The sequence below is a fragment of the Oncorhynchus kisutch genome, unplaced genomic scaffold, assembly GCF_002021735.2.
Source record: "Oncorhynchus kisutch isolate 150728-3 unplaced genomic scaffold, Okis_V2 scaffold1178, whole genome shotgun sequence".
NCBI lineage: Eukaryota > Metazoa > Chordata > Actinopteri > Salmoniformes > Salmonidae > Oncorhynchus > Oncorhynchus kisutch.
The window spans coordinates 54,477-80,741 of NW_022263123.1; the positions used below are offsets into that span (position 1 = coordinate 54,477).

The window sequence follows — 26,265 nt, forward strand, 5'->3', positions numbered from 1 at the left end:
AGTAATTACTAAAACATAAATTGCTAATGTATGATTTAAAACGTGGATTTTATGATGTAATGTCAATTTTATACATTTCTAACCCAGGACCACTCAATTTTCAAGTTCTCCATAAATCTGCTGTGGATTACCCAGAATCCCACACCTTTATCACATGAGCGGCGCAGCGGTCTAAGGCACTGCATCTCGCTGGAGGCGTCACTACAGATCCTGGTTCAAATCCAGGCTGTATCATAACAGGCCGTGATTGGGAGTCCCTTAGGGCAGCGCACAATTGGCCCAGCATCGTCTCTGGGTTAGGGTTTGGCAGGGGCAGGCCGTCAATGTAAATAAGAATTTGTTCTTAACTGATTTGCCTAGTTAAATAAAGGATAAATATATTTAAGAAATACTGCATTGTGGGTAGTGTGGGAAGAGTTCACAAAATAAGTTAATAAATATGTAATAACGCAAAAACATAACTGTTTGTTCTTATAACCATAAAGTGACGACAACTAGCTTACTAAGTCTTTAATAACCACACTGTATTGTTACACTGGTGAGTAAAAACTCATGCTTCGTACACTTTATCTTGTTGTCTGAAGATAAAATCTACATTTTACTCAACTGCGTTACCCACTCCAATCAGCAGATGGCGGTCTGGGAATTTAAAGTTAATCTGCTGGTGTGACGTATAATCTAGTGGACGGAACGCTTCTTTCATCATCAGCAACAGTTCGTCAGACACCTCGGTAGCTTGCTAGACAAAATAGCCGAAACAATACATTATTTTAGAGGCTTTAGTGTATATTAGCCACTGTGTTTTAAACCCACTTCTATCGTCTAGTTAGTTATCCGATTTAATTTCATATTTACGGTGTTGTTATTATTCAGCTAGCGGGCTGGTTAAATTAGCATTAGCCTAGCTAGCTAACATCCCCGACCATGCGGTCACCAAGCTACTCTCCTTCTAATGAAGAGAAGGATATCACAGTAAATCAAGAAGTAGGGAGTGGGGCCGTTACTGTGAAAGAAGAGGAGGACGCGTTCAGAGTGAAAGACGAGGAGGATATCACAGTAAAACAAGAAGGGAGTGGGGCTGTTACTGTGAAAGAAGAAGAGGACGAGTTCAGAGTGAAAGAGGAGGCTGATGTCACAGTAAAAGGAGAGGAAGATGCAGTTTATGGCGTGAAAGAGGAGGGGGAGGAGATTACTTTCACATCGAAAAAGGAGGAGGAGGAACCTGGATATCTGGGCCCGGTTTCCCAAACGCATCTTAAGGCATCCAATGGTTCTAACGATGAATTTAGCCATAAGATGGTTATGAGAAACCGTTCCCTGATTAACACTAGTAAGTACTGTCTTAACAACAGAGGCACAAACTGCAGTTGAACTGATGTTTGGTGTTAAGGTGGAAATCTGCAATTGCTAAATTATTTATTATTATTATTTACTCATGAGCTGAGTTCAACTGTTGTACCCCATCAGAACCCCAAATAAGCTTTTTTTTACTATAATGTTTAGAAACAATGTAAATCAACACTGTATAGCAGTTAAGAACTAATTCTTATTTTCAATAACGGACTAGGAACAGTGGGTTAATTGACAGATTTGTACCATGTCAGCCCGGGCCCGGTTACTAGTCCAACGCTCTAACCACTAGGCTACCCTGCCGCCTCAACATGGTTAAAACTATAATGTTGATATCATGGATGGTCAGTCCTTGCATCCATAGGTCTGTCTGTAGTTACATTTCTCCAACCCCATAATCTTTTATTACCAAAATAGTGGTGGAATGACAGATTTGTTATTGTTTGAACTGCAGATGGCTGGGTTTTGTGTCTTTTTTAAACAGCAACTAAATGGCTGCCCAGAGACTTGGTTAACCGCTGAGGGATGGCGGAAGGAGAAGTGTAACCACTCTCAAATTCATAGAGAACGATATTGAAGAAACCTTAACCCAACACCTAGCGACCTCGTCAAGAAGTTCAGACATCTTGGCGTAACAGTTATAAGGTGTTGATTTGACAGTCGCTGGACCCAGGTTTGAGTTCAGCTCAGGGCTACCCCCTGAATTCAATACACTATGAATACAAGGACTGGCCATCCATGAGGTCATAATGATAATTTAACCAGTTTTCTAGGCTATATAGTATATTCTAGAATTCATCCATGATGTCATAATGATAGTTTAACCAGGTTTCTAGGATATATGGTATATTCTAGAATTCATCCATGATGTCATAATGATGGTTTAACCAGGTTTCTAGGATGTACAAAAGTGGGGCAAAAAAGTATTTAGTCAGCCACCAATTGTGCAAGTTCGGCCACTTAAAAAGATGAGGCCTGTAATTTTCATCATAGGTAGACTTCAACTATGACAGACAAAATGAGAAGAAAAAAAATCCAGAAAATCACATTGTAGGATTTTTTATGAATTTATTTGCAAATTATGGTGAAACGCCACTAGCGCGCACCACCGCTAACTAGTTAGCCATTTCACATTGGCTACACGCGCTCTCAACATCAGACAATTTTTTTTATAAAAGTACAATAAAAGTTCGTAGAAACATGTCAAACGGTGTTTAAAATCAATCCTCATGTTGTTCTTGTCATAAATATTCAATAATATTTCAACCACACAAAAGCTTCGCGCTGGGCTCATGGCTGAAAATGTCCGCTGTCCACTCATTGAAAGTGCTGTATCTCCCTCATTTTTCAGAGTAAAAACCTGAAACAATGCCTAAAGAATGACCACATGTAGAAGAAGCCATAGAGATCGTGACCTGGGTCCTAAGTCTTTGTATGGTGGATAGGCTTTCAATGGAAAAACAGCCTTTCATATCAGTTCTGTTATACTCACAGACATTATTTTAACAGTTTTGGAAACTTTATTTTTGGCACGCTTTTGATCCAAAATTCTGAATGCTGTCCCCTACCCTAGTGAAGTGAAGCATTCTGTTTAATTAAATAATTAAGACACACAAATTACTCGACGTCATAACTAGAGGGAGCCGCTCCTCAACATAACCTGACCGGAGGGAGCCGCTCGTCAACACAACCTGACCGGAGGGAGCCGCTCGTCAACATAGCATTAAATTCAATTAAATATACCTTCCGGCAACCCGCCTCACTCAATGTGATACGGATCTGCTTTTTTTTGGGCCCTTATAGCTAGAACCTCCATCAGAAGCTAACCAGCTAATTAGCTACTAGCTATTTAGTCATTGTTAGCCACTGCTAGCAGCCTTTACCTTTTTAGCTCAAACACCGGCCGCTTTTAGCCTGGATAATACCTGCCAGTCTGCACAGCGCGATATCAACCCTGAGCATATCAGACTGTTTTTCTCCACTACATCACTGTATTCCTGCCGTAAGCTCTGGACCATTACACCAGATAATCGCAGCTGGCTAGCTGCCACCGAGTGGCCCAGCCCCGAAGCTAGCCTTGAGCCAGGCCCATCTCCCGGCCTGCTCGGTGGACCCTATGATCACTCGGCTACACAGCTGATGCCTCCCAGACTCTTCACTAAGACGACTAGAAGCCACTACATCACCGGATTCCTGCCGTAAGCTCTAGACCTTTGCACCGGATTGGCTATAGTGGCCAACGCCCTTGTCCTGAAGCTAGCACCAGTTAGCCTCAAGCCAGGTGCATCTCCCAGCTAGCAAACAAAATTACGCCAGCTACAGTACCTCTTTTGCCAATTGGCCTGTACCCTTTGTCGACACGGAGCCCCGCCGGTCCATCACAACTGGTCTGCCGACGCAATTCCGTCTGATGTGCCCTCAACCTTGGCTACATAGCTGATGCCTCCTGGACTGTTCATTAATCACGGTACTCCATTTAGTTTATCTGTCTCGAACTCTGGCCCTGTGTGTAGTTAACTGACCCTCTCTGCCCATTCATCGCCATTTTACCTGTTGTTGTCTTAGCTAGCTCTCCCAATCAACACCTTGCTTTATGCCTCGCTTTATGGCTCTCTAATGTCAATATGCCTTGTATACTGTTGTTTAGGGTAGTTATCATTGTTTTGTTTTACTGCGGAGGCCCTAGTCCCACTCAACATGCCTCAGAGAACTCTCTTGTCCTACCTCCCACACATGCAGTGACCTCACCTAGCATAACTGGTGCCTCCAGAGATGCAACCTCTCTTATCGTCACTCAATGCCTAGGCTTACCTCCACTGTACCTGCACCCTACCATACCCCTGTCTTTACATTATGCCTTGAATCTATCCTACCACGCCCAGAAACCTGCTCCTTTTATTCTCTGTTCCCAACGCACTAGACAACCAGTTCTGATAGCCTTTAGCCCTACCCTCATCTTACTACTCTGTTCCTCGGGTGATGTAGAGGTTAACCCAGGCCCCGTGTGTCCCCAGGCGCTCTCATTTGTTGACTTCTGTAACTGTAAAAGCCTTGGTTTCATGCATGTTAACATCAGAAGCCTCCTCCCTAAGTTTGTTTTACTCACTGCTTTAGCACACTCCACCAACCTTAATGTCCTTGCCGTATCTGAATCCTGGCTTAGGAAGGCCACCAAACATTCAGAAATGTCCATCCCCAATTACAACATTTTCCATCAAGATAGAACTGCCGAAGGGGGAGGAGTTGCAATCTACTAAATTCTAAGTTCTATCATACTTTCCAGGTCTATCAAATCACATTTATTTATATAGCCCTTCGTACATCAGCTGATATCTCAAAGTGCTGTACAGAAACCCAGCCTAAAACCCCAAACAGCAAGCAATGCAGGTGTAGAAGCACGGTGGCTAGGAAAAACTCCCTAGAAAGGCCAATACCTAGGAAGAAACCTAGAGAGGAACCAGGCTATGTGGGGTGGCCAGTCCTCTTCTGGCTGTGCCGGGTGGAGATTATAACAGAACATGGCCAAGATGTTCAAATGTTCATAAATGACCAGCATGGTCGAATAATAATAAGGCAGAACAGTTGAAACTGGAGCAGCAGCATGGCCAGGTGGACTGGGGACAGCAAGGAGTCATCATGTCAGGTAGTCCTGGGGCATGGTCCTAGGGCTCAGGTCAGTTGAAACTGGAACAGCAGCATGGCCAGGTGGACTGGGGACAGCAAGGAGTCATCATGTCAGGTAGTCCTGGGGCATGGTCCTAGGGCTCAGGTCCTCCGAGAGAGAGAAAGAAAGAGAGAAGGAGAGAATTAGAGAACGCACACTTAGATTCACACAGGACACCGAATAGGACAGGAGAAGTACTCCAGATATAACAAACTGACCCCAGCCCCCCGACACATAAACTACTGCAGCATAAATACTGGAGGCTGAGACAGGAGGGGTCAGGAGACACTGTGGCCCCATCCGAGGACACCCCCGGACAGGGCCAAACAGGAAGGATATAACCCCACCCACTTTGCCAAAGCACAGCCCCCACACCACTAGAGGGATATCTTCATGCCCAAACAGTTCGAGCTTCTAATTTAAAAAATGTATCTCTCCAGAAATAAGTCTCTCACTGTTGCTGCCTGTTACTAACCCCCGTCAGCTCCCAGCTGTGCCCTGGACACCATATGTGAATTGCCCCCCATCTATCTTCAGAGTTCGTTCTATTATGGCCAACATCCAGTGAAATTGCAGAGTGCCAAATTCAAAAACAGAAATACTCATTATAAAAATTCATAAAACATACAAGTGTTACACATCGGTTTAAAGATGAACTTCTTGTTCATCCAACCACGGTGTCAGATTTCAAAAAAGCTTTACAGCGAAAGCATACCGTGCGATTATCTGAGAACAGCGTCCAGCAGACAAATCATTACAAACAGTTACCAGCCAAGTAGAGGAGTTACACAAGTCAGAAATAGCAATAAAATGAATCGCTTACCTTTTATGATCTTCATATCGTTGCACTCACAATACTCCCATTTACTCAATAAATGTTAGTTTTGTTCGATAAAGTCTCTTTATAATCAAAAACCTCCGTTTTGTTCACGTGTTTTGATCAGTTATCCTACCGATCCTTGACTTTGGCGATGTCATTTTCAAAATAGCCTCCAACACTCTACTCAGCAAACTGGATGCAGTCTATCACAGTGCCATCCGTTTTGTTACCAAAGCCCCATATACCACCCTCCACTAGGACCTGTATGCTCTCGTCGGCTGGCCCTCACTACATATTCGTCTCCAAACCCACTGGCTACAGGTCATCTATAAGTCTTTGCTAGGCCACCTTAACTCAGCTCACTGGTCACCATAGCAACACCCACCCATAGCACGTGCTCCAGGAAGTATATCTCACTGGTCATCCCCAAAGCCAACACCTACTTTGGCCGCCTTTCCTTCCAGTTCTCTGCTGCCAATGACTGGAACGAATTGCAAAAATCACTGAAGCTGGAGACATATCTCCCTCACTAACATTAAGCATCAGCTATCTGAGCAGCTTACCGGTCGCTGCAGCTGTACACAGCCCATCTGTAAATAGCCCATCCAACTGCCTACCTCATCCCCGTGTTTTTATTTCCTTTTTTGCTCTTTTGCACACCAGTATTTCTACTTGCACATCATCTGCTCATCTATCACTCCAGTGTTAATTTGTTAAATTGTAATTACTTTGCTACTCTGGCCTATTTATTGCCTTACCTCCTTACTCAATTTGCACACACTGTATATAGATGTTTCTTTTGTGTTATTGACTGTATGTTTGTTTACTCCATGTGTAACTCTGTTGTTTTTTTGTCACACTGCTTTGCTTTATCTTGGCCAGGTCGCAGTTGTAAATGAGAACTTGTTCTCAACTGGCCTACCTGGTTAAATAAAGTTGAAAAATAAAAAAATGTATGAATTGTTCATGATGTCATCTGGTGATTCATTTTTTTTCTTCCTGTTGTAAAGTAGAAACACACTGAAGGGAAACAAATACATGTTTTGAGCAAAATAGTTTTTTTTTTTAGACAACTGCAAACTAGAAGGAGTGAGTGATGTCATAGTAAGGCATTCAAGGAGTTGGCTTGATGGGAAGTCATGATGTCATCCAATAGGCGACTGATCTTCATGTGAAATTCATTTTTCTTTTTTAAATCCTTCCTGTTCTGTCAAGTTGGTTGTTGATCATTGCTAGAAAGCCATTTCAAGTCTTGCTATAGACTTTCAAGACGATTTAAGTCCAAACTGTAACTAGGCCACTCAGGAACATTCAATGTCATCTTGGTAAGCTCCTCCAGTGTAGATTTGGCCTTGTGGTTTAGATTATTGTCCTGTTAGGACCGTTTTTTGTATTCGGGTCTCTGAAATGCACTCTACCTACGTAACATTTAGTTTCCTTATATTACGCTGGGAAAACAGTTTTCATGGGCACAGAAATTCAAAATAATTTCAGAGTTTGCAAAATCCAGTGATTCTGAGAGTCACCTTAACTTTATTGACAACACCCAAATGGATACTGTCATTAATGCGGTTCTTCAATAATTACACATAATATTTAATTCTGTAGCTGTTTAGAGTCACATGTTCAACTATCATCAGCTGGTCCAGGAAATCATTTTCTGAATGACAGTCACATGACAAACATCACGACATACAACAACAACCAAAGTGCTTCTTCATTCATTACATAGGTCTATGTAATTGTTAGGTGAAGTTATGGGCCAATTTGGCAAACAGTGTATAAACCCTCATTGTCAGGCTGATGGAAAAGCCAAAGAGCATTTTACTGGTTGAAGTGTTTTTTTAAGTACAAAGAGGTTGATTTGCGATGACGACACAAACATTATATTAAGCAGGACGTTCAAACGAGCATTACAATTAAGCAACCTGGACATGGAGGTTACTCCCCTGAGTTTTCCCCCATTCACATTCAGAATACATTGTGAAAAAACAAAATCTTTGCTCACCATTTTTGCTCCAGGCAGATATACTTCATCCAAAACTATCGGTTTCCTCATTAGGGGGACGAGTTTCTACCACCAAATTGCATGTGCATCGCCCTCGTGACGCAATTTTAGCAAACACAGAAAGGTGCCTATGTTGGAGACCAAAAGTCGTCTGGCACACTTCTTAGGATTTCAACAATTTTAATAACTTTTTTCTAGCCTACAATCATTGATGTTACTACTAATGTGAAAACAAGACAAAATAGGACTATTCTTGCTCATTTTAAGACAATTGTCAAATAATCAGTACATTCATTACAGAAAACAATTGTTGTACAACATCATGGCTACGCTGTTGGCATCACCTTTTACAGTGGATTACCGCTGTTGTGGGCCTTTAATCATTTGTCTGACTTTGTTGTTCACACAGGAGAGAGACGGGACTACCGTGGATCCTCTGGGGAGCCTCAACAACCTCATGATGCTGACAAGGCAGAGAAGAGTCTCTCCAGATCAGAACCCCCCAAGAAACACCTGCAGAGATCCACAGGGAAGAGAACTCACTGCTGCTCTGACTGTGGGAAGAGATTCACCTCATCAGGCATTACAATTCATCAGCGAACACACACAGGGGAGAAATCTTATAGCTGTGATCAATGTGGGAAGAGTTTTACTACATCTGGCTCTGACTTTACACCAGAGAACACACACAGGAGAGAAACCTTATAGCTGTACTCAATGTGGGAAGTGTTTTACTCAGCTCAGCAGCCTAATAACACACCAGAGAATACACACAGGAGAGAAACCTTATAGCTGTACTCAATGTCGGAAGAGTTTTAATAATCCATCCGGCCTGATATCACACCAGAGAACACACACAGGAGAGAAACCTTATAGCTGTACTCAATGTGGGAAGAGGTTTACTCAACAATGCAACCTGATATCACACCAGAGAACACACACAGGAGAGAAACCTTATAGCTGTGATGAATGTGGGAAGAGTTTTGCCCAATCTGGAGCGCTGACAGTGCACCAGAGAATACACACAGGAGAGAAACCTTATAGCTGTGGTCAATGTGAGAAGAGTTTTGGTCAATCTGGAGATCTGAGAGTTCACCAGAGAACACACACAGGAGAGAAACCTTATAGCTGTGGTCAATGTGGGAAGAGTTTTGGTCAATCTGGAGATCTGAGAGTGCACCAGAGAACACACACAGGAGAGAGACCTTATAGCTGTGATCAATGTGGGAAGAGTTTTGCCCAATCTGGAGCGCTGACAGTGCACCAGAGAATACACACAGGAGAGAGACCTTATAGCTGTAGTCAATGTGGGAACAGTTTTGCTGCATCAAGAACTCTGACTCAACACCAGAGAATACACACAAGAGAGAAATCTTTTGTCTGTGAATAATGTGGGAAGATTTTTGGTCAATCTGGCCATCTGGTATCACACCAGAGAGCACACACAGGAGAGAAATCTTATAGCTGTGATCAGTGTGCCAAGAGATACTTTAATAAAATATCTCTGATCAAACATCAGAAAATACATACATGAATGAGTTATTTCATGATATCAATGAAAAAATGTCACAATGTAGAATGTTTTAACATTGTAGTAGGAGTGTTTTAATGACGTCACAATGTAGAATGTTTTAACATTGTAGTAGGAGTATTTTAATGACGTCACAATGTAGAACCCTAAACATTTGTCCCCTGTTCTATTGATTTCAACATGATATGGATATTAGCCTCAGGGGGAAAATCCAGGCTCTGAAATGGAAGAGTATTATTTAACAAAAAGTGATTAACAATTTTTTTTTTTCCTCTTACCACGTTCGTGATCCACTTGAACCTAAATGCAACACTTCAAAATGTATCAAGCTGTTTTCTGCAAGTTGTCCTCTAACCAGGGATGTACACATTACTCCCAGATTCAGTGTGGTTTTTGAGCTGTTAGCTTTAACAGGACGTGCAACCCCATCTCTCTCCTCTTGCACAAATTATTTTTGATTTCAACATGATATCGATGAGTTATAACAAATAAGTGTTGTGTTCCTTTGTTTAGTGACTCCTAAATGTAAATGCATCACTCCAAAAAGTAGCTGACTGTCTTCTGCAGGTTGTCCTCTAACCAGTGAGGTAAAAGATATCTCCCATTTCCATGTGTTTTTTTAGTTGTGTTAGTTTCAACAGCACATTCAACCTAATTTCCCCTCTAATCGATATCAATGATTTATTGCTTCTTGTCAAAACAACAGCGTTTTTGGTGCTTGTGCAGTTTATAAGGAGCTTGTTTTAAAAAATATGATTATTGTGGCAGATGTTTGTCTATATAGCACATTTTATGTTTAGGTTTTCAATTTATCCCAAACTGTTTCTGCATATTGGTTATTGATTTGGAGACGTTAAAACTGTGTTTTGACATTGGGGATATCACACCTAGCAAAATGTCATTGAAAAGACGTTGAAAATAAGACTATTTAACCGAATATTTCATATTTACATTTCATGTAACATTTAGTAATCATAATTATTTATGCAACCAACTGAACATTTTTGGTTACAATTATATTGACGTTGTTGCCCTGCTTTTAAAATATTAGGGTTCATTTTCCAGCCTGCTGAAGGTGTGGTGGAGTGGTAAACACAGCGTCTATGGCCTCAGTTACACCTGGCACCTAAATGTGACTTATGTCATCTGATCACTCCAAACTGCATTAGGTTCAGATCTACCAGGATGGGCCTTTGACAGTCTGGATGCAGTCAGGCCACTGAATATAAATAAGCAACGTAAAGAGGTGGGGTGAATGAGTGGGGAAAAGTACATTCTGCACAAATGACCATAATAGCAAAGAACAAATGTGTGTGCCTGAGACCTCCTATCTCAGCCTCCAGTATTTATGCTGCAGTGGTTTATGTGTCGGGGGGCTAGGGTCAGTTTGTTAAATCTGGAGTACTTCTCCTGTCCTATTCGGTGTCCTGTGTGAATTTAAGTGTGCTCTCTCTAATTCTCTCTTTCTCTCTCGGAGGAGGACCTGAGCCCTAGGACCATGCCTCAGGACTACCTGACATGATGACTCCTTCCTGTCCCCAGTCCACCTGGCCGTGCTGCTGTTCCAGTTTCAACTGCCTTATTATTATTGGACCATGCTGGTCATTTATGAACATTTGAACATCTTGGCCATGTTCTGTTATAATCTCCACCCGGCACAGCCAGAAGAGGACTGACCACCCCACATAGCCTGGTTCCTCTCTAGGTTTCTTCCTAGGTATTGGCCTTTCTAGGGAGTTTTTCCTTTTTCCTTCTACACCTGCATTGTTTGGGGTTTTAGGCTGGGTTTCTGTACAGCACTTTGAGATATCAGTTGATGTACGAAGGGCTATATAAATAAATTTGATTTGATTTTGATTTGAAATTAACTTTCTTACAGCCAAAAGGGGTGGGAAATTACACCAATATCAGTGGTCAATTTGCACTAATGTAAATAAACATGGATGATGGAACATATTCCCTTTTGCTGATGTGATGAACCACTAAGGGGACATAAATATTTACCATCTAAACCATGTGTGACTTCTCACCTCTCTGGCTGTAGAAGTGTTCTTCCTAACCAGTCCCTCAACAGCTCTCTGACTGAGCTCCACCCTCACTGGGTCTTCAGAGGAGAGGAAGGCTGAGGAGGGTTGAAAGGATGAATGGATCAGTCACTCAATAAAGTGTAGAGCTGCTGTCTGATAAAATCACAATTTTAGTAGTTCATTAAAATAAACAAGGCTTTATGACTGCTGAATACCAACTATCATTCACTTAGATTGTGTAATTTCAGGTAGCGAAACATCCTTGGGACGTCCCTAGCCCATTGAAGTTTACATTTAAAATGGTTAAGTTATGGATTAAGGTTAGGGTTTAGGGTAGGGATGTCCCAAGAATCCCAGATAGCATTGACCATTGTGCATTTGTAACCGATGTGAAATGGCTAGCTAGTTAACGTGCGCTAATAGCGATGGTAACGATGTTTCGTGGGAGGCAGTTGTTTATGTCCCTGGTTAGAGCCCAGGTAGGGGCGAGGAGAGGGACGGAAGCTATACTGTTACACATTCTTCAGTTTCTTTTACGTAGCAGGTGTAAAAGAAACACAGACAAGACAAGTAGGCACTCAGGTCATTATGGTCATTGTAGTTTAAAAAAAAATTGCATCTGATTATGCGTAACTGTATGTGGGGTTGTTAGAGAAGAATGTGATTGTCAGCCCTAACAATCCATTCTAGCACCTCATCAGGCTCTGAAAAAGTCTTCATTAATGACGTGTTCCTTCTATTCCAAGGGACAGCAGAGGAACTTCATCGATTCCACTCCTTCATCAATACAGTACAAGCAGTGAACATCTGAAATTCACCCTCACCTTTGATGTGCATGAAACAAGTTACCCGATGGTTGGACGATACTTTTCTCATCAATCATCTTATAAACTGGAAATCAACCAATCCTTACCTATGATGTTAACTACATCAGAAATAACTTAAAATGTATAACTTTAAATTAAACCAATCGTTTGCACTCATGACTTGAGTGATTAAAGTAAACCAACGTTTTGGAAATACATTATGCCATCTAACCAATCAAAAAATGTTAGCTATATGCAGTTATCTTAGCCAGCCAGCAAACGTTAGCTATTTAGCCAACTAGCTATTAGCCTAAACAGCATAACCAACCAGCGCGGTTGTGGTCAGCAGAGACCAACTACCGGAGACCAATTAGATCCCAACTATCAGTAAGCCAAGGTGGAAAAGGTTACAAAACTCCCGTAGTCTAATTCACAGAAAACATGCTGAAAAGTAGTGATGGGGAAACAAAGCTTCCTGAAGCATTGGCTCTTTCCAGATAATTGTTTTTTTTGTTAAATAGTTTCATTACTCAAGGCTTTGAGCGACACAGAATTTAGAACAGCCACATTTTGAAAGATGACGTCCCACACCGTAGCAGAGTAGCCTTCATGTCTTCTACGAAACCACTGGCCTTGATCGAGAGCATCAAGTCTATGCTGCATTGTGGGTAAACGGTGACTGGCTGACTGATTTATAAATAATAATGAGTAGTTATTTATGATGCAAGGTGATTTGTAAATTAGTGAGTCAGCAGCCACCTGCACTGTCGGCTGCAAAGTCGAACGAGCCCAATACCAAACCAATCAGGTGTTCGACGAAATGATTCTTCAGACGTCATTGATCACGTGCTGCTGATAAAGGGACACTGCTTTGAATTATACCGCTTAGCGACTTCAGTACATGCCTCATAGCTTCAGTCTCAAACTTAACCCCGTTCCTGCTGAAGAAGAGGAGGTCTGCTGGATGGAGAAGGAAGCTCTCGTGAAAGAGGAGGAGGCTGTTACAATACAAAAACAAGTAGAGGTTGAGGCTGTTACCGTGAAAGAATAAGAGAAAGACGTCTCAGTTAAAGAAGACTCGTTCAGAATGAAAGAGGGCGACGACGTTTCAGTGAAAGAAGTGGAGGGGGAGGTGACTGTGTCATCGAACAATGAAGAAGAGGAGGAAACTGGATATCTGGGCCCGGTTTCACAAACGCATCTTAAGGCGTCCGATGGATCTAACGATGAACAGGCCCTGATTAACACTAGTAAGTGCTGTCTTAAACAGAAGCACAAACTCTGCGGTTGTTGAACTGATGTGTGGTGTTAAAGGGGAAATTTGCAATTGCTACATCCATATTTTGACTTTCAATTATTTATTTATAGGCATTGATTCTTGTAGAATATAACTCATGCCTCATGAGCTTAGTTCAACTGTTTACCACATCAGAACCCCAAATAAGCTTTTTTTAACTCCAATGTTTAGAAACAATGTAAACCAACACTGTATAGCCTCCACATGGTTAAAACTATACTGTTGATATCATGGATGGTCAGTCCTTGCATCCATAGGTCTGTCTATGAATTTGAGTAGTTACATTTCTCCAGCCCCATCCATCTTATTACCAAAATAGTGGTGTAATTACAGCTTTGTTATTGGTTGAACTGCAGATTGGTTGATTGAATGTTTGGCTTTTTTAAAGGGGCCACCTAGTTTTTAAACAATCAAAATGGCTGCCCAGAGACCTAAGCTGTGTTAGAATACTCATACTAACTGCACTATTTGTGATGTTAATTGAGTATATAGTTTGCTTATTATAGTATGATGTTAGTATGCCAAAAGTTCCCGGATGTCGTACTAAATTCGCCAAAATATGAAATATACACGCAGTACTTTACGGCCCATAATGCAATTCTTCAGGAAATGGGCGTGACTTCACATCGATTTCAGATTTTTAGAAAATGGAGGAAAATATTCAGCCAAAGTCCAACGAGAGCGGATACGAATGAACCTTAAAAACCTGTTGGTACTAGGGGGCAGTATTTTCATTTTTGGAAAAATAACGTTCCCAAATTAAACGGGATATTTTGTCAGGACAAGATGCTACAATATGTATATAATTTACAGCTTAGGATAGAACACACTCTAAAGTTTCCAAAACTGTAAAAAATATTGTCTGTGAGTATAACATAACTGATGTTACAGGCGAAAGCCTGAGAAAAATCCAATCAAGAAGTGACTCATCTTTTGAAAGCCCTGCGTTCCGATGCGTCCCTATTGAGCTATGAATGCCCTATCAACCAGATTACGCTTTCTACGTGTTCCTCAAGGTGTTTACAGCATTGTGACGTAGTTTTACGCATTTATGTTGAAAAATACCCGTAGGCGGCTTCATTGCGGAAGTGGTCACCTGATGCTCCCTGAGAAATTCTTGCATAAAATACAGAGGTAGCAATTATTCCAATCGCTTCTACTGAGAAACCAATTGTCCCGGTCGATATATTATCGAATAGATATTTGAAAAACACATTGAGGATTGATTATTAACAACGTTTGCCATGTTTCTGTCGATATTATGAAGCTAATTTGGCGTTGTCGTGACCGCAATTTCCGGTCGATTTCTCAGCCAAACGTGAAGAACAAACAGAGCTATTTCGCCTACAAAAATAATATTTTGGGAAAAAATTAACTTTGGCTATCTATCTGGGAGTCTCGTGAGTGAAAACATCCGAAGTTCATCAAAGTTAAACGATTTGATTGCTTTTCTGATTTTTGTGACAAGGTTGCCTGCTGCTAGCAAGGCATAATGCTATGCTAGGCTATCGATAAACTTACACAAATGCTTGTCTAGTTTTGGCTGTAAAGCATATTTTGAAAATCTGAGATGACAGGGTTAACAAAAGGCTAAGCTGTGTTCCAATATATTTCACTTGTGATTTTCATGAATAGGAATATTTTCTAGGAAGATTTATGTCCGTTGTGTTATGCTAATTAGTGTCAGATGATGACAACGGTCCCGTTCACGGGATGGGGTGTCACTAGAGGTTAAATAATTATGACAAATGTTGAGCAATGTAATAAAGTAATGACTTTTCAAATAAGTTACGTTACACGTAATGTTAGCTACACTACCCTTACAAAACGCATAGAATATCTTTACAGCAGTATGTATCGGTATGTTAACTAGCTACCTAACGTTAGTTGGCTACTTATACTTCAAACTTGCCAGTATAGTAACTATAAGTAAAATGGTAAGAGTGAGTGTTTCTCTGACTTGTGTCTAGCAAGCTATCCAACGTTAGCCAGTTAGCTTGGGTGCTTTACTGTCATTGCGAGGTCAGAACGCTTGGATCGACCCTACTCCTCAGCCATATAGTATTAGTTTACAAACAGTGGCGTTATACGAGCTTATGTTTTGGTTTCTGGTGGGGTAATACGGTTGAAACAGTTAAGGCATTTATAAGTTATATTCTTCAAGAATCAGTGGAATCAATGGTTATATAGTAAACGGGTCTTTCTATAATTGCCAGTGCAGATTTCCTGTTGGGGTCAAATTGTTAGAGCTGTTGATAAGTCATTGTATAATATTCTGGCAATTATTTTCATGCCATTACATTAAAAGCGAAAGATTGTCTTTTCTTAGCAAGGTGTTGCTCAAATATTGTTAGCTGCTAATCGCTAGTTATCAGGCTAGCTAGCTTGCTAAATGTATTAAGAGTCAGTGTAAACGTAGCTAGCTAATACTGCCTGGTAGACCTACTGAAAGGTGCCTATATTGGAGACCAAAAGTTGTCTGGCACACTGCTTAGGATTTCAACAACTTTAAAAATGTATTTTTTGCGTACAATCATCGATGTTACCACTAATGGGAAAACAAGACAAAATATGACTGTTCACTTGACTGTCTTAAGACGAATGTCAAATAATTAACATTCATTACAGATGTCATTGTTTGAACAACATAATGGCTACGCTGTTGGCATCACCTTTTTACAGTGTATTGTTGCTGTTGTGGGCCTTAAACCACCTGTCTGACTTTTTGTTCACACAGGAGAGAGACCTGACTATCGTGGATCCTCTGGGGGGCCTCAACAACCTCATGATGCTGACCGGGCAGAGAAGAGACTCTCCAAATCAAAACACCTCAAGAAACACCAGCAGAGACCCACAGGGAAGAAATCTCATTGCTGCTCTGACTGTGGGAAAGGTTGCAAATCTTCATCAGAACTTAAAATACACCAGAGAACACACACAGGAGAGAAACCTTATAGCTGTGATCAATGTGGGAGGAGTTTTACTACATCTAGCGGTCTGACAGTACACCAGAGAACACACACAGGAGAAAAACCTTATAGCTGTGGTCAATGTGGGAGGAGTTTTAATACATCTAGCGGTCTGACATTACACCAGAGAAAACACACAGGAGAGAAACCTTACATGTGTGATCAATGTGGGAGGAGTTTTGTTAAAGCTAGCCATCTGACTCAACACCAGAGAACACACACAGGAGAGAAATCTTATATGTGTGATCAATGTGGGAGGAGTTTTGTTCAAGCTAGCCATCTGACTCAACACCAGAGAACACACACAGGAGAAAAACCTTATAGCTGTGGTCAATGTGGTTGGAGTTTTACTACATCTAGTGATCTGACATTACACCAGAGAAAACACACAGGAGAGAAACCTTATATGTGTGATCAATGTGGGAGGAGTTTTGTTAAAGCTAGCCATCTGACACAACACCAGAGAACACACACAGGAGAGAAGCCTTATAGCTGTGATCAATGTGGGAGGAGTTTTACTACATCTAGCCAGCTAACTTCACACCAGAGAACACACACAGGAGAGAAACCTTTTAGCTGTGATCAATGTGACAAGAGATACTCTGATAAAAGATCTCTGATCAAACATCAGAAAATACATACATGAAGAAGTTGTTTCATGATATCAATGAAATAATGTCACAATGTAAAATGTTTTAACATTGTAGTAGGAGTGTTTTAATGATGTCACAATGTAGAATGTTTTAACATTGTAGTAGGAGTATTTTAATGATGTCACAATGTAGAATGTTTTAACATTGTAGTAGGAGTATTTTAATGATGTCACAATGTAGGATGTTTTAACATTGTAGTAGGAGTGTTTTAATGATGTCACAATGTAGAATGTTTTAACATTGTAGTAGGAGTGTTTTAATGATGTCACAATGTAGAATGTTTTAATGATGTCACAATGTGGAGTGTTTTAATGATGTCACAATGTAGGATGTTTTAACATTGTAGTAGGAGTGTTTTAATGATGTCACAATGTAGGATGTTTTAACATTGTAGTAGGAGTGTTTTAATGATGTTCTACCTTATTGTTTGCCCTGTTCAATTGATTGCAGCATGATATGGATATTAACCTCGGGGGGAAATCCAGGCTCTGAATTGAAAGAGTATTATTAAATAAAAAGTGACTAACAAAAAAAACAGCTGTGTTACACTTACTGCGTTGGTGACCCACTTCAATCAACATGCAGCACTTCAATGTAGTGAGCTGTTTTCTTCAAGTGGAAAAAAAATGCATGTAATATGATAATTGTTGCAGATGTTTGTGTATATACACACATGAAAACACTATAATTGGTCTATAATCAATTTTATTAACAATCCGACATCACTCCAGTATTTCTTGACAACATTTAAATTCTAATTGTCTTTATTCCCATACTGGGCAGTCAAATGTTTGCGTTTAGTCAGTGAGTTGCCATGGATCACAATTTATTTTGACTGCACGGTTTTCCTGTATTGGAGATTTAGTTTTGTTTGGGCTCGTTCCAAGGGCACGAGAGTTCTAGAAGCTAGTGACTTTTAGGATTCTATAGAAAGAAAAATGAGAAAAGATACGATTGTATTTTACTATTTAGAAATACATAGCCAGACACGATGTTTATATTGGAGAAGGTGAAGCATTGTAGGTGATTATAATGTAAAATGGGAGTTGTTTTCTGGTGGTGAGCAAACTTGTCCAACACAAATATAGAATAGTAGTGGTGGAATGACAGATTTGTTATTGTTTGAACTGCAGATTGCTGGGTTGTGTGTTTTTTTTTTAACCGCAACAAAATGGCTGCCCAGAGGCTTGGTTTGGTTAACTGCTGAGGGATGGGGGAAGGAGAAGTGTTTCCGCTCTCACATTCTTATAGAAGGCTATTGTAGCAACCGTAACCCAACACCCAGCGACCTCGTCAAGAAGTTCAGAAATCTTGGCGTAACAGTTCTAAGGTGTTGGCTTGACAGTTGCTGGACCCAGGTTTGAGTTCAGCCCAGGGCTACCCCCTGAATTCACTACACTATGAATACAAGGACTGGCCATCCATGAGGTCAAAATTATTGTTTTAAACAGATTGTGAGGCTACATAATATGTTCTATAATTGCCAGTGTAGATTTCCTGTGAGGGCAAATTATTAGAGCTGTTGATAAGTCATTGTCAGCCATTGTTTTTCATGCCCTTACATTAAAGGCAAGACACCTAGATTCAATTACATTCATGAATTGGTTTGAAACCTTTGTTTTGGTGCCTTGACGGATTTGTAAAATATGGTTTGTCAATGAATAACTTTTAAAAAATGATTTAAATGTAACCTTTATTTAACTAGGCAGATCAGTTAAGAACAAAATCTTATTTACAATGACTGCGTTCCCTGGACGACGCTAGGCCAATTGTGCCCCGCCCTATGGGACTCCCAATCACGGCTGGTTATGATACAGCCTGGATTTGATCCACGGTCAACCAAGAGTAATCTGTAAATTCTATCAATCGCCCCACTTGTTTTTATAAAATCTATATGTACTGAACATATGATGCTTTAAGCTGTTTGATTAAATAAATAAGACACACTAGTGACTAGAGGGAGGCAGTCGCCAATATAATCTGACTAGGAGGGAGCCGGTCATCGACACAACCTGACTAGGAGGGAGCCGGTCGACGACACAACCTGACTAGGAGGGAGCCGGTCGACGACACAACCTGACTAGGAGGGAGCCGGTCGACGACACAACCTGACTAGGAGGGAGCCGGTCGTCGACACAGCCTGACTAGGAGGGAGCCGGTCGTCGACACAACCTGACTAGGAGGGAGCCGGTCGTCGACACAACCTGACTAGGAGGGAGCCGGTCGACGACACAACCTGACTAGGAGGGAGCACGGTCGACGACACAACCTGACTAGGAGGGAGCCGGTCGACGACACAACCTGACTAGGAGGGAGCCGGTCGTCGACACAGCCTGACTAGGAGGGAGCCGGTCGTCGACACAGCCTGACTAGGAGGGAGCCGGTCGACGACACAACCTGACTAGGAGGGAGCCGGTCGTCGACACAACCTTACTAGGAGGGAGCCGGTCGTCGACACAACCTTACTAGGAGGGAGCCGGTCGTCGACACAACCTGACTAGGAGGGAGCGGGCCGTCGACACAACCTGACTAGGAGGGAGCCGGTCGTCAACACAATTTTTATTTATTTATTTTTATTTGACTCGGCAAGGCAGTTAAGAACACATTCTTACTTTCAATGATGGCTTAGGAACAGTGGGTTAACTGCCTTGTTCAGGGGCAGGACGAACGATTTGTACCTTGTCAGCTCGGGGAACCGATCTTGCAACCTAAGGGTTTAGTATCCTGTTACCCTCTTCCTGTCAAACCAGAAGATGTAAGCATTGCAGAGGAGGATTGTCCAAAGTGGGGTATATATGTGGGGCATGCTGTCCGGTCCTCTGGCAGTCTCTATGGGAGTGCCACAGGGTTCAATTCTCGGGCCGACTCTTTTCTCTGTATATATCAATGATGTTGCTCTTGCTGCGGGCGATTCCCTGATCCACCTCTACGCAGACGACACCATTCTATATACTTCTGGCCCGTCCTTGGACACTGTGCTATCTAACCTCCAAACGAGCTTCAATGCCATACAACACTCCTTCCGTGGCCTCCAACTGCTCTTAAACGCTAGTAACACCAAATGCATGCTTTTCAACTGTTCGCTGCCTGCACCCGCACGCCTGACTAGCATCACCACCCTGGATGGTTCCGACCTTGAATATGTGGACATCTATAAGTACCTAGGTGTCTGGCTAGACTGTAAACTCTCCTTCCAGACTCATATCAAACATCTCCAATCTAAAATCAAATCTAGAGTCGGCTTTCTATTCTGCAACAAAGCCTCCTTCACTCACGCCGCCAAACTTACCCTAGTAAAACTGACTATCCTACCGATCCTCGACTTCGGCGATGTCATCTACAAAATTGCTTCCAACACTCTACTCAGCAAACTGGATGCAGTTTATCACAGTGCCATCCGTTTTGTCACTAAAGCACCTTATACCACCCACCACTGCGACCTGTATGCTCTAGTCGGCTGGCCCTCGCTACATATTCGTCGCCAGACCCACTGGCTCCAGGTCATCTACAAGTCAAATCAAATCAAATCCAATCAAATCAAATGTATTTATATAGCCCTTCGTACATCAGTTGATATTTCAAAGTGCTGTACAGAAACCCAGCCTAAAACCCCAAACAGCAAGCAATGCAGGTGTAGAAGCACGGTGGCTAGGAAAAACTCCCTAGAAAGGCCAAAACCTAGGAAGAAACCTAGAGAGGAACCAGGCTATGTGGGGTGGCCAGTCCTCTTCTGGCTGTGCCGGGTGGAGATTATAACAGAACATGGCCAAGATGTTCAAATGTTCATAAATGACCAGCATGGTCGTATAATAAGAAGGCAGAACAGTTGAAACTGGAGCAGCAGCACGGCCAGGTGGACTGGGGACAGCAAGGAGTCATCATGTCAGGTAATCCTGGGGCATGGTCCTAGGGCTCAGGTCCTCCGAGAGAGAGAAAGAAAGAGAGGAGAGAATTAGAGAACGCACACTTAGATTCACACAGGACACCGAATAGGACAGTAGAAGTACTCCAGATATAACAAACTGACCCTAGCCCCCCGACACATAAACTACTGCAGCATAAATACTGGAGGCTGAGACAGGAGGGGTCAGGAGACACTGTGGACCCATCCGAGGACTAACTCCGGACAGGGCCAAACAGGAAGGGTATAATCCCACCCACTTTGCCAAAACACAGCCCCCACACCACTAGAGGGATATCTTCAACCACCAACTTACCATCCTGAGACAGGGCCGAGTATAGCCCACAAAGATCTCCGCCATGGCACAACCCAAGGGGGGGCGCCAACCCAGACAGGATGACCACATCAGTGAATCAACCCACTCAGGTGACGCACCCCTTCCAGGGACGGCATGAGAGAGCCCCAGTAAGCCAGTGACTCAGAACCCCTGTAATAGGGTTAGAGGCAGAGAATCCCAAGTCCATGCTAGGTAAAGCTCCGCCTTATCTCAGTTCACTGGTCACGATGGCAACACCCATCCGTAGCACGCGCTCCAGCAGGTGTATCTCACTGATCATCCCTAAAGCCAACACCTCATTTGGCCGCCTTTCGTTCCAGTTCTGCTGCCTGTGACTGGAACGAATTGCAAAAATCGCTGAAGTTGGAGACTTTTATCTCCCTCACCAACTTCAAACATCTGCTATCTGAGCAGCTAACCGATCGCTGCCGCTGTACATAGTCTATTGGTAAATAGCCCACCCATTTTCACCTACCTCATCCCCATACTGTTTTTATTTATTTACTTTTCTGCTCTTTTGCACACCAATATCTCTACCTGTACATGACCATCTGATCATTCATCACTCCAGTGTTAATCTGCAAAATTGTAATTATTCGCCTACCTCCTCATGCCTTTTGCACACAATGTATATAGACTCTCCTTTTTTCTACTGTATTATTGACTTGTTAATTGTTTACTCCATGTGTAACTCTGTGTTGTCTGTTCACACTGCTATGCTTTATCTTGGCCAGGTCGCAGTTGCAAATGAGAACTTGTTCTCAACTAGCCTACCTGGTTAAATAAAGGTGAAATAAAAAAATAAAAGGAGGTGAAGCTTGAGTTAGATATCGACCTAGTGTGACCATCCTGGTCCCTCAAGTCAGTGAGTCAACACAGGAAGGAGCAATGAATGGATAGTTCATTTATTTCCAAAGCTGCAATGATGGGACACACACAGTATGGATGAATGATCAGTAGTGACAGGATATAAATACCACTCCCACAGCAATTCTACATTAATCTGCCCTGTAATATACTAACAAAACTATTGAAATGTCTATCAAAGTCATTGTGATCGTATAGTGGATTTAACAATTCCTACTAATTCCTAATTTACTATAATAAAAATAAATACATTATTTCCATGTGTCTCATATTCACTACATCAGAATATCGCGTCATCCATTTTAGTATCAAAATATATCAAATTGACATGGAAAATTACTCAATGTCCCCCTCAGGTGGCGAAGAAGTATAATACACCTAAACTAACAAAACCGGGCTGATAAACTGGCTGGTGTTCATGAGTTTGTAAAACATAGACTTTATACTTTTGTCATAAATGACCTGCATTGATGAGACACACAGTGTGGATGAATGATCAGTAGTCGACAGGGTAAAAATAGCACTCCAAAAGAAGATGCATTTTCCAGTTAGATACCAACTTGAAAGAGGGATCTTTAGCATAAAACCCACATGGAAAACAGACATTTGGCAAATAACATATAAAGAGAGGCTGACTTGACGCCAAACAAACAACAGTAATTACTAAAACATAAATTGCTAATGTATGATTTAAAACGTGGATTTTATGATGTAATGTCAATTTTATACATTTCTAACCCAGGACCACTCAATTTTCAAGTTCTCCATAAATCTGCTGTGGATTACCCAGAATCCCACACCTTTATCACACGAGCGGTGCAGCGGTCTAAGGCACTGCATCTCGCTGGAGGCGTCACTACAGATCCTGGTTCAAATCCTGGCTGTATCATAACAGGCCGTGATTGGGAGTCCCTTAGGGCAGCGCACAATTGGCCCAGCATCGTCTCTGGGTTAGGGTTTGGCAGGGGCAGGCCGTCAATGTAAATAAGAATTTGTTCTTAACTGATTTGCCTAGTTAAATAAAGGATAAATATATTTAAGAAATACTGCATTGTGGGTAGTGTGGGAAGAGTTCACAAAATAAGTTAATAAATATGTAATAACGCAAAAACATAACTGTTTGTTCTTATAACCATAAAGTGACGACAACTAGCTTACTAAGTCTTTAATAACCACACTGTATTGTTACACTGGTGAGTAAAAACTCATGCTTCGTACACTTTATCTTGTTGTCTGAAGATAAAATCTACATTTTACTCAACTGCGTTACCCACTCCAGTCAGCAGATGGCGGTCTGGGAATTTAAAGTTAATCTGCTGGTGTGACGTATAATCTAGTGGACGGAACGCTTCTTTCATCATCAGCAACAGTTCGTCAGACACCTTGGTAGCTTGCTAGACAAAATAGCCGAAACAATACATTACTTTAGAGGCTTTAGTGTATATTAGCCACTGTGTTTTAAACCCACTTCTATCGTCTAGTTAGTTATCCAATTTAATTTCATATTTACGGTGTTGTTATTATTCAGCTAGCGGGCTGGTTAAATTAGCATTAGCCTAGCTAGCTAACATCCCCGACCATGCGGTCACCAAGCTACTCTCCTTCTAATGAAGAGAAGGATATCACAGTAAATCAAGAAGTAGGGAGTGGGGCCGTTACTGTGAAAGAAGAGGAGGACGCGTTCAGAGTGAAAGACGAGGAAGATATCACAGTAAAACAAGAAGGGAGTGGGGCTGTTACTGTGAAAGAAGAGGAGGACGCGTTCAGAGTGAAAGAGGAGGCTGATGTCACAGTAAAAGGAGAGGAAGATGCAGTTTATGGCGTGAAAGAGGAGGGGGAGGAGATTACTTTCACATCGAAAAAGGAGGGAGGAGGAAGAAGAGGAGGAACCTGGATATCTGGGCCCGGTTTCCCAAACGCATCTTAAGGCATCCAATGGTTCTAACGATGAATTTAGCCATAAGATGGTTTTGAGAAACCGTTCCCTGATTAACACTAGTAAGTACTGTCTTAATAACAGAGGCACAAACTCTGCAGTTGAACTGATTGTTTGGTGTTAAGGTGGAAATCTGCAATTGCTAAATTATTTATTATTATTATTTACTCACGAGCTGAGTTCAACTGTTGTAACCCCATCAGAACCCCAAATAAGCTTTTTTTCCCATAATGTTTTAGAAACAATGTAAATCAACACTGTATAGCAGTTAAGAACAAATTCTTATTTTCAATAACGGACTAGGAACAGTGGGTTAATTGACAGATTTGTACCATGTCAGCTCGGGCCCGGTTACTAGTCCAATGCTCCTAACCACTAGGCTACCCTGCCGCCTCAACATGGTTAAAACTATAATGTTGATATCATGGATGGTCAGTCCTTGCATCCATAGGTCTGTCTGTAGTTACATTTCTCCAACCCCATAATCTTTTATTACCAAAATAGTGGTGGAATGACAGATTTGTTATTGTTTGAACTGCAGATGGCTGGGTTTTGTGTCTTTTTTAAACAGCAACTAAATGGCTGCCCAGAGACTTGGTTAACCGCTGAGGGATGGGGGAAGGAGAAGTGTAACCACTCTCAAATTCATAGAGAACGATATTGAAGAAACCTTAACCCAACACCTAGCGACCTCGTCAAGAAGTTCAGACATCTTGGCGTAACAGTTATAAGGTGTTGATTTGACAGTCGCTGGACCCAGGTTTGAGTTCAGCTCAGGGCTACCCCCTGAATTCAATACACTATGAATACAAGGACTGGCCATCCATGAGGTCATAATGATAATTTAACCAGTTTTCTAGGCCTATATAGTATATTCTAGAATTCATCCCATGATGTCATAATGATAGTTTAACCAGGGTTCTAGGATATATGGTATATTCTAGAATTCATCCATGATGTCATAATGATAGTTTAACCAGGTTTCTAGGATGTACAAAGGTGGGGCAAAAAAGTATTTAGTCAGCCACCAATTGTGCAAGTTCGGCCCACTTAAAAAGATGAGGCCTGTAATTTTCATCATAGGTAGACTTCAACTATGACAGACAAAATGAGAAGAAAAAAAATCCAGAAATCACATTGTAGGATTTTTTATGAATTTATTTGCAATTTGAAACGCCACTAGCGCGCACCACGCTAACTAGCTAGCCATTTCACATTGGCTACACGCGCTCTCAACATCAGACAAAATTTTTATAAAGTACAATAAAAGTTCGTAGAAACATGTCAAACGATGTTTAAAATCAATCCTCATGTTGTTCTTGTCATAAATATTCATATATATTTCAACCACACAAAAGCTTCGCGCTGGGCTCATGGCTGAAAATGTCCGCTGTCCACTCATTGAAAGTGCTGTATCTCCCTCATTTTTCAGAGTAAAAACCTGAAACAATGCCTAAAGAATGACCACATGTAGAAGAAGCCATAGAGATCGTGACCTGGGTCCTAAGTCTTTGTATGGTGGATAGGCTTTCAATGGAAAAACAGCCTTTCATATCAGTTCTGTTATACTCACAGACATTATTTTAACAGTTTTGGAAACTTTAATTTTGGCACGCTTTTGATCCAAAATTCTGAATGCTGTCCCCTACCCTAGTGAAGTGAAGCATTCTGTTTAATTAAATAATTAAGACACACAAATTACTCGACGTCATAACTAGAGGGAGCCGCTCCTCAACATAACCTGACCGGAGGGAGCCGCTCGTCAACACAACCTGACCGGAGGGAGCCGCTCGTCAACATAGCATTAAATTCAATTAAATATACCTTCCGGCAACCCGCCTCACTCAATGTGATACGGATCTGCTTTTTTTTGGGCCCTTATAGCTAGAACCTCCATCAGAAGCTAACCAGCTAATTAGCTACTAGCTATTTAGTCATTGTTAGCCACTGCTAGCGGCCTTTACCTTTTTAGCTCAAACACCGGCCGCTTTTAGCCTGGATATACCTGCCAGTCTGCACAGCGCGATATCAACCCTGAGCATATCAGACTGTTTTTCTCCACTACATCACTGTATTCTCCTGCCGTAAGCTCTGGACCC

The 26,265-nt window shown here is 41.7% G+C and overlaps 2 protein-coding genes across 2 annotated transcripts; both read left to right on the forward strand.

Annotated features, from left to right (window-relative positions):
• Nucleotides 1-7,768: 7,768 nt before the first annotated feature.
• LOC116365166 (zinc finger protein 239-like) lies at nucleotides 7,769-9,377 on the forward strand. Its single transcript, XM_031817867.1, has 2 exons — nucleotides 7,769-7,774; nucleotides 8,252-9,377. The coding sequence occupies exons 1-2, from the start codon at nucleotides 7,769-7,771 to the stop codon at nucleotides 9,230-9,232; spliced, it is 987 nt and encodes a 328-aa protein (XP_031673727.1). The 3' UTR covers nucleotides 9,233-9,377.
• Nucleotides 9,378-12,905: 3,528 nt separating this feature from the next.
• Nucleotides 12,906-17,118, forward strand: LOC116365168 (zinc finger protein 239-like). Its single transcript, XM_031817868.1, has 2 exons — nucleotides 12,906-13,456; nucleotides 16,241-17,118. Exons 1-2 carry the CDS (start codon nucleotides 13,294-13,296, stop codon nucleotides 17,116-17,118), a joined length of 1,041 nt encoding a protein of 346 aa, XP_031673728.1. The 5' UTR covers nucleotides 12,906-13,293.
• The last annotated feature ends 9,147 nt before the right edge of the window (nucleotides 17,119-26,265 follow it).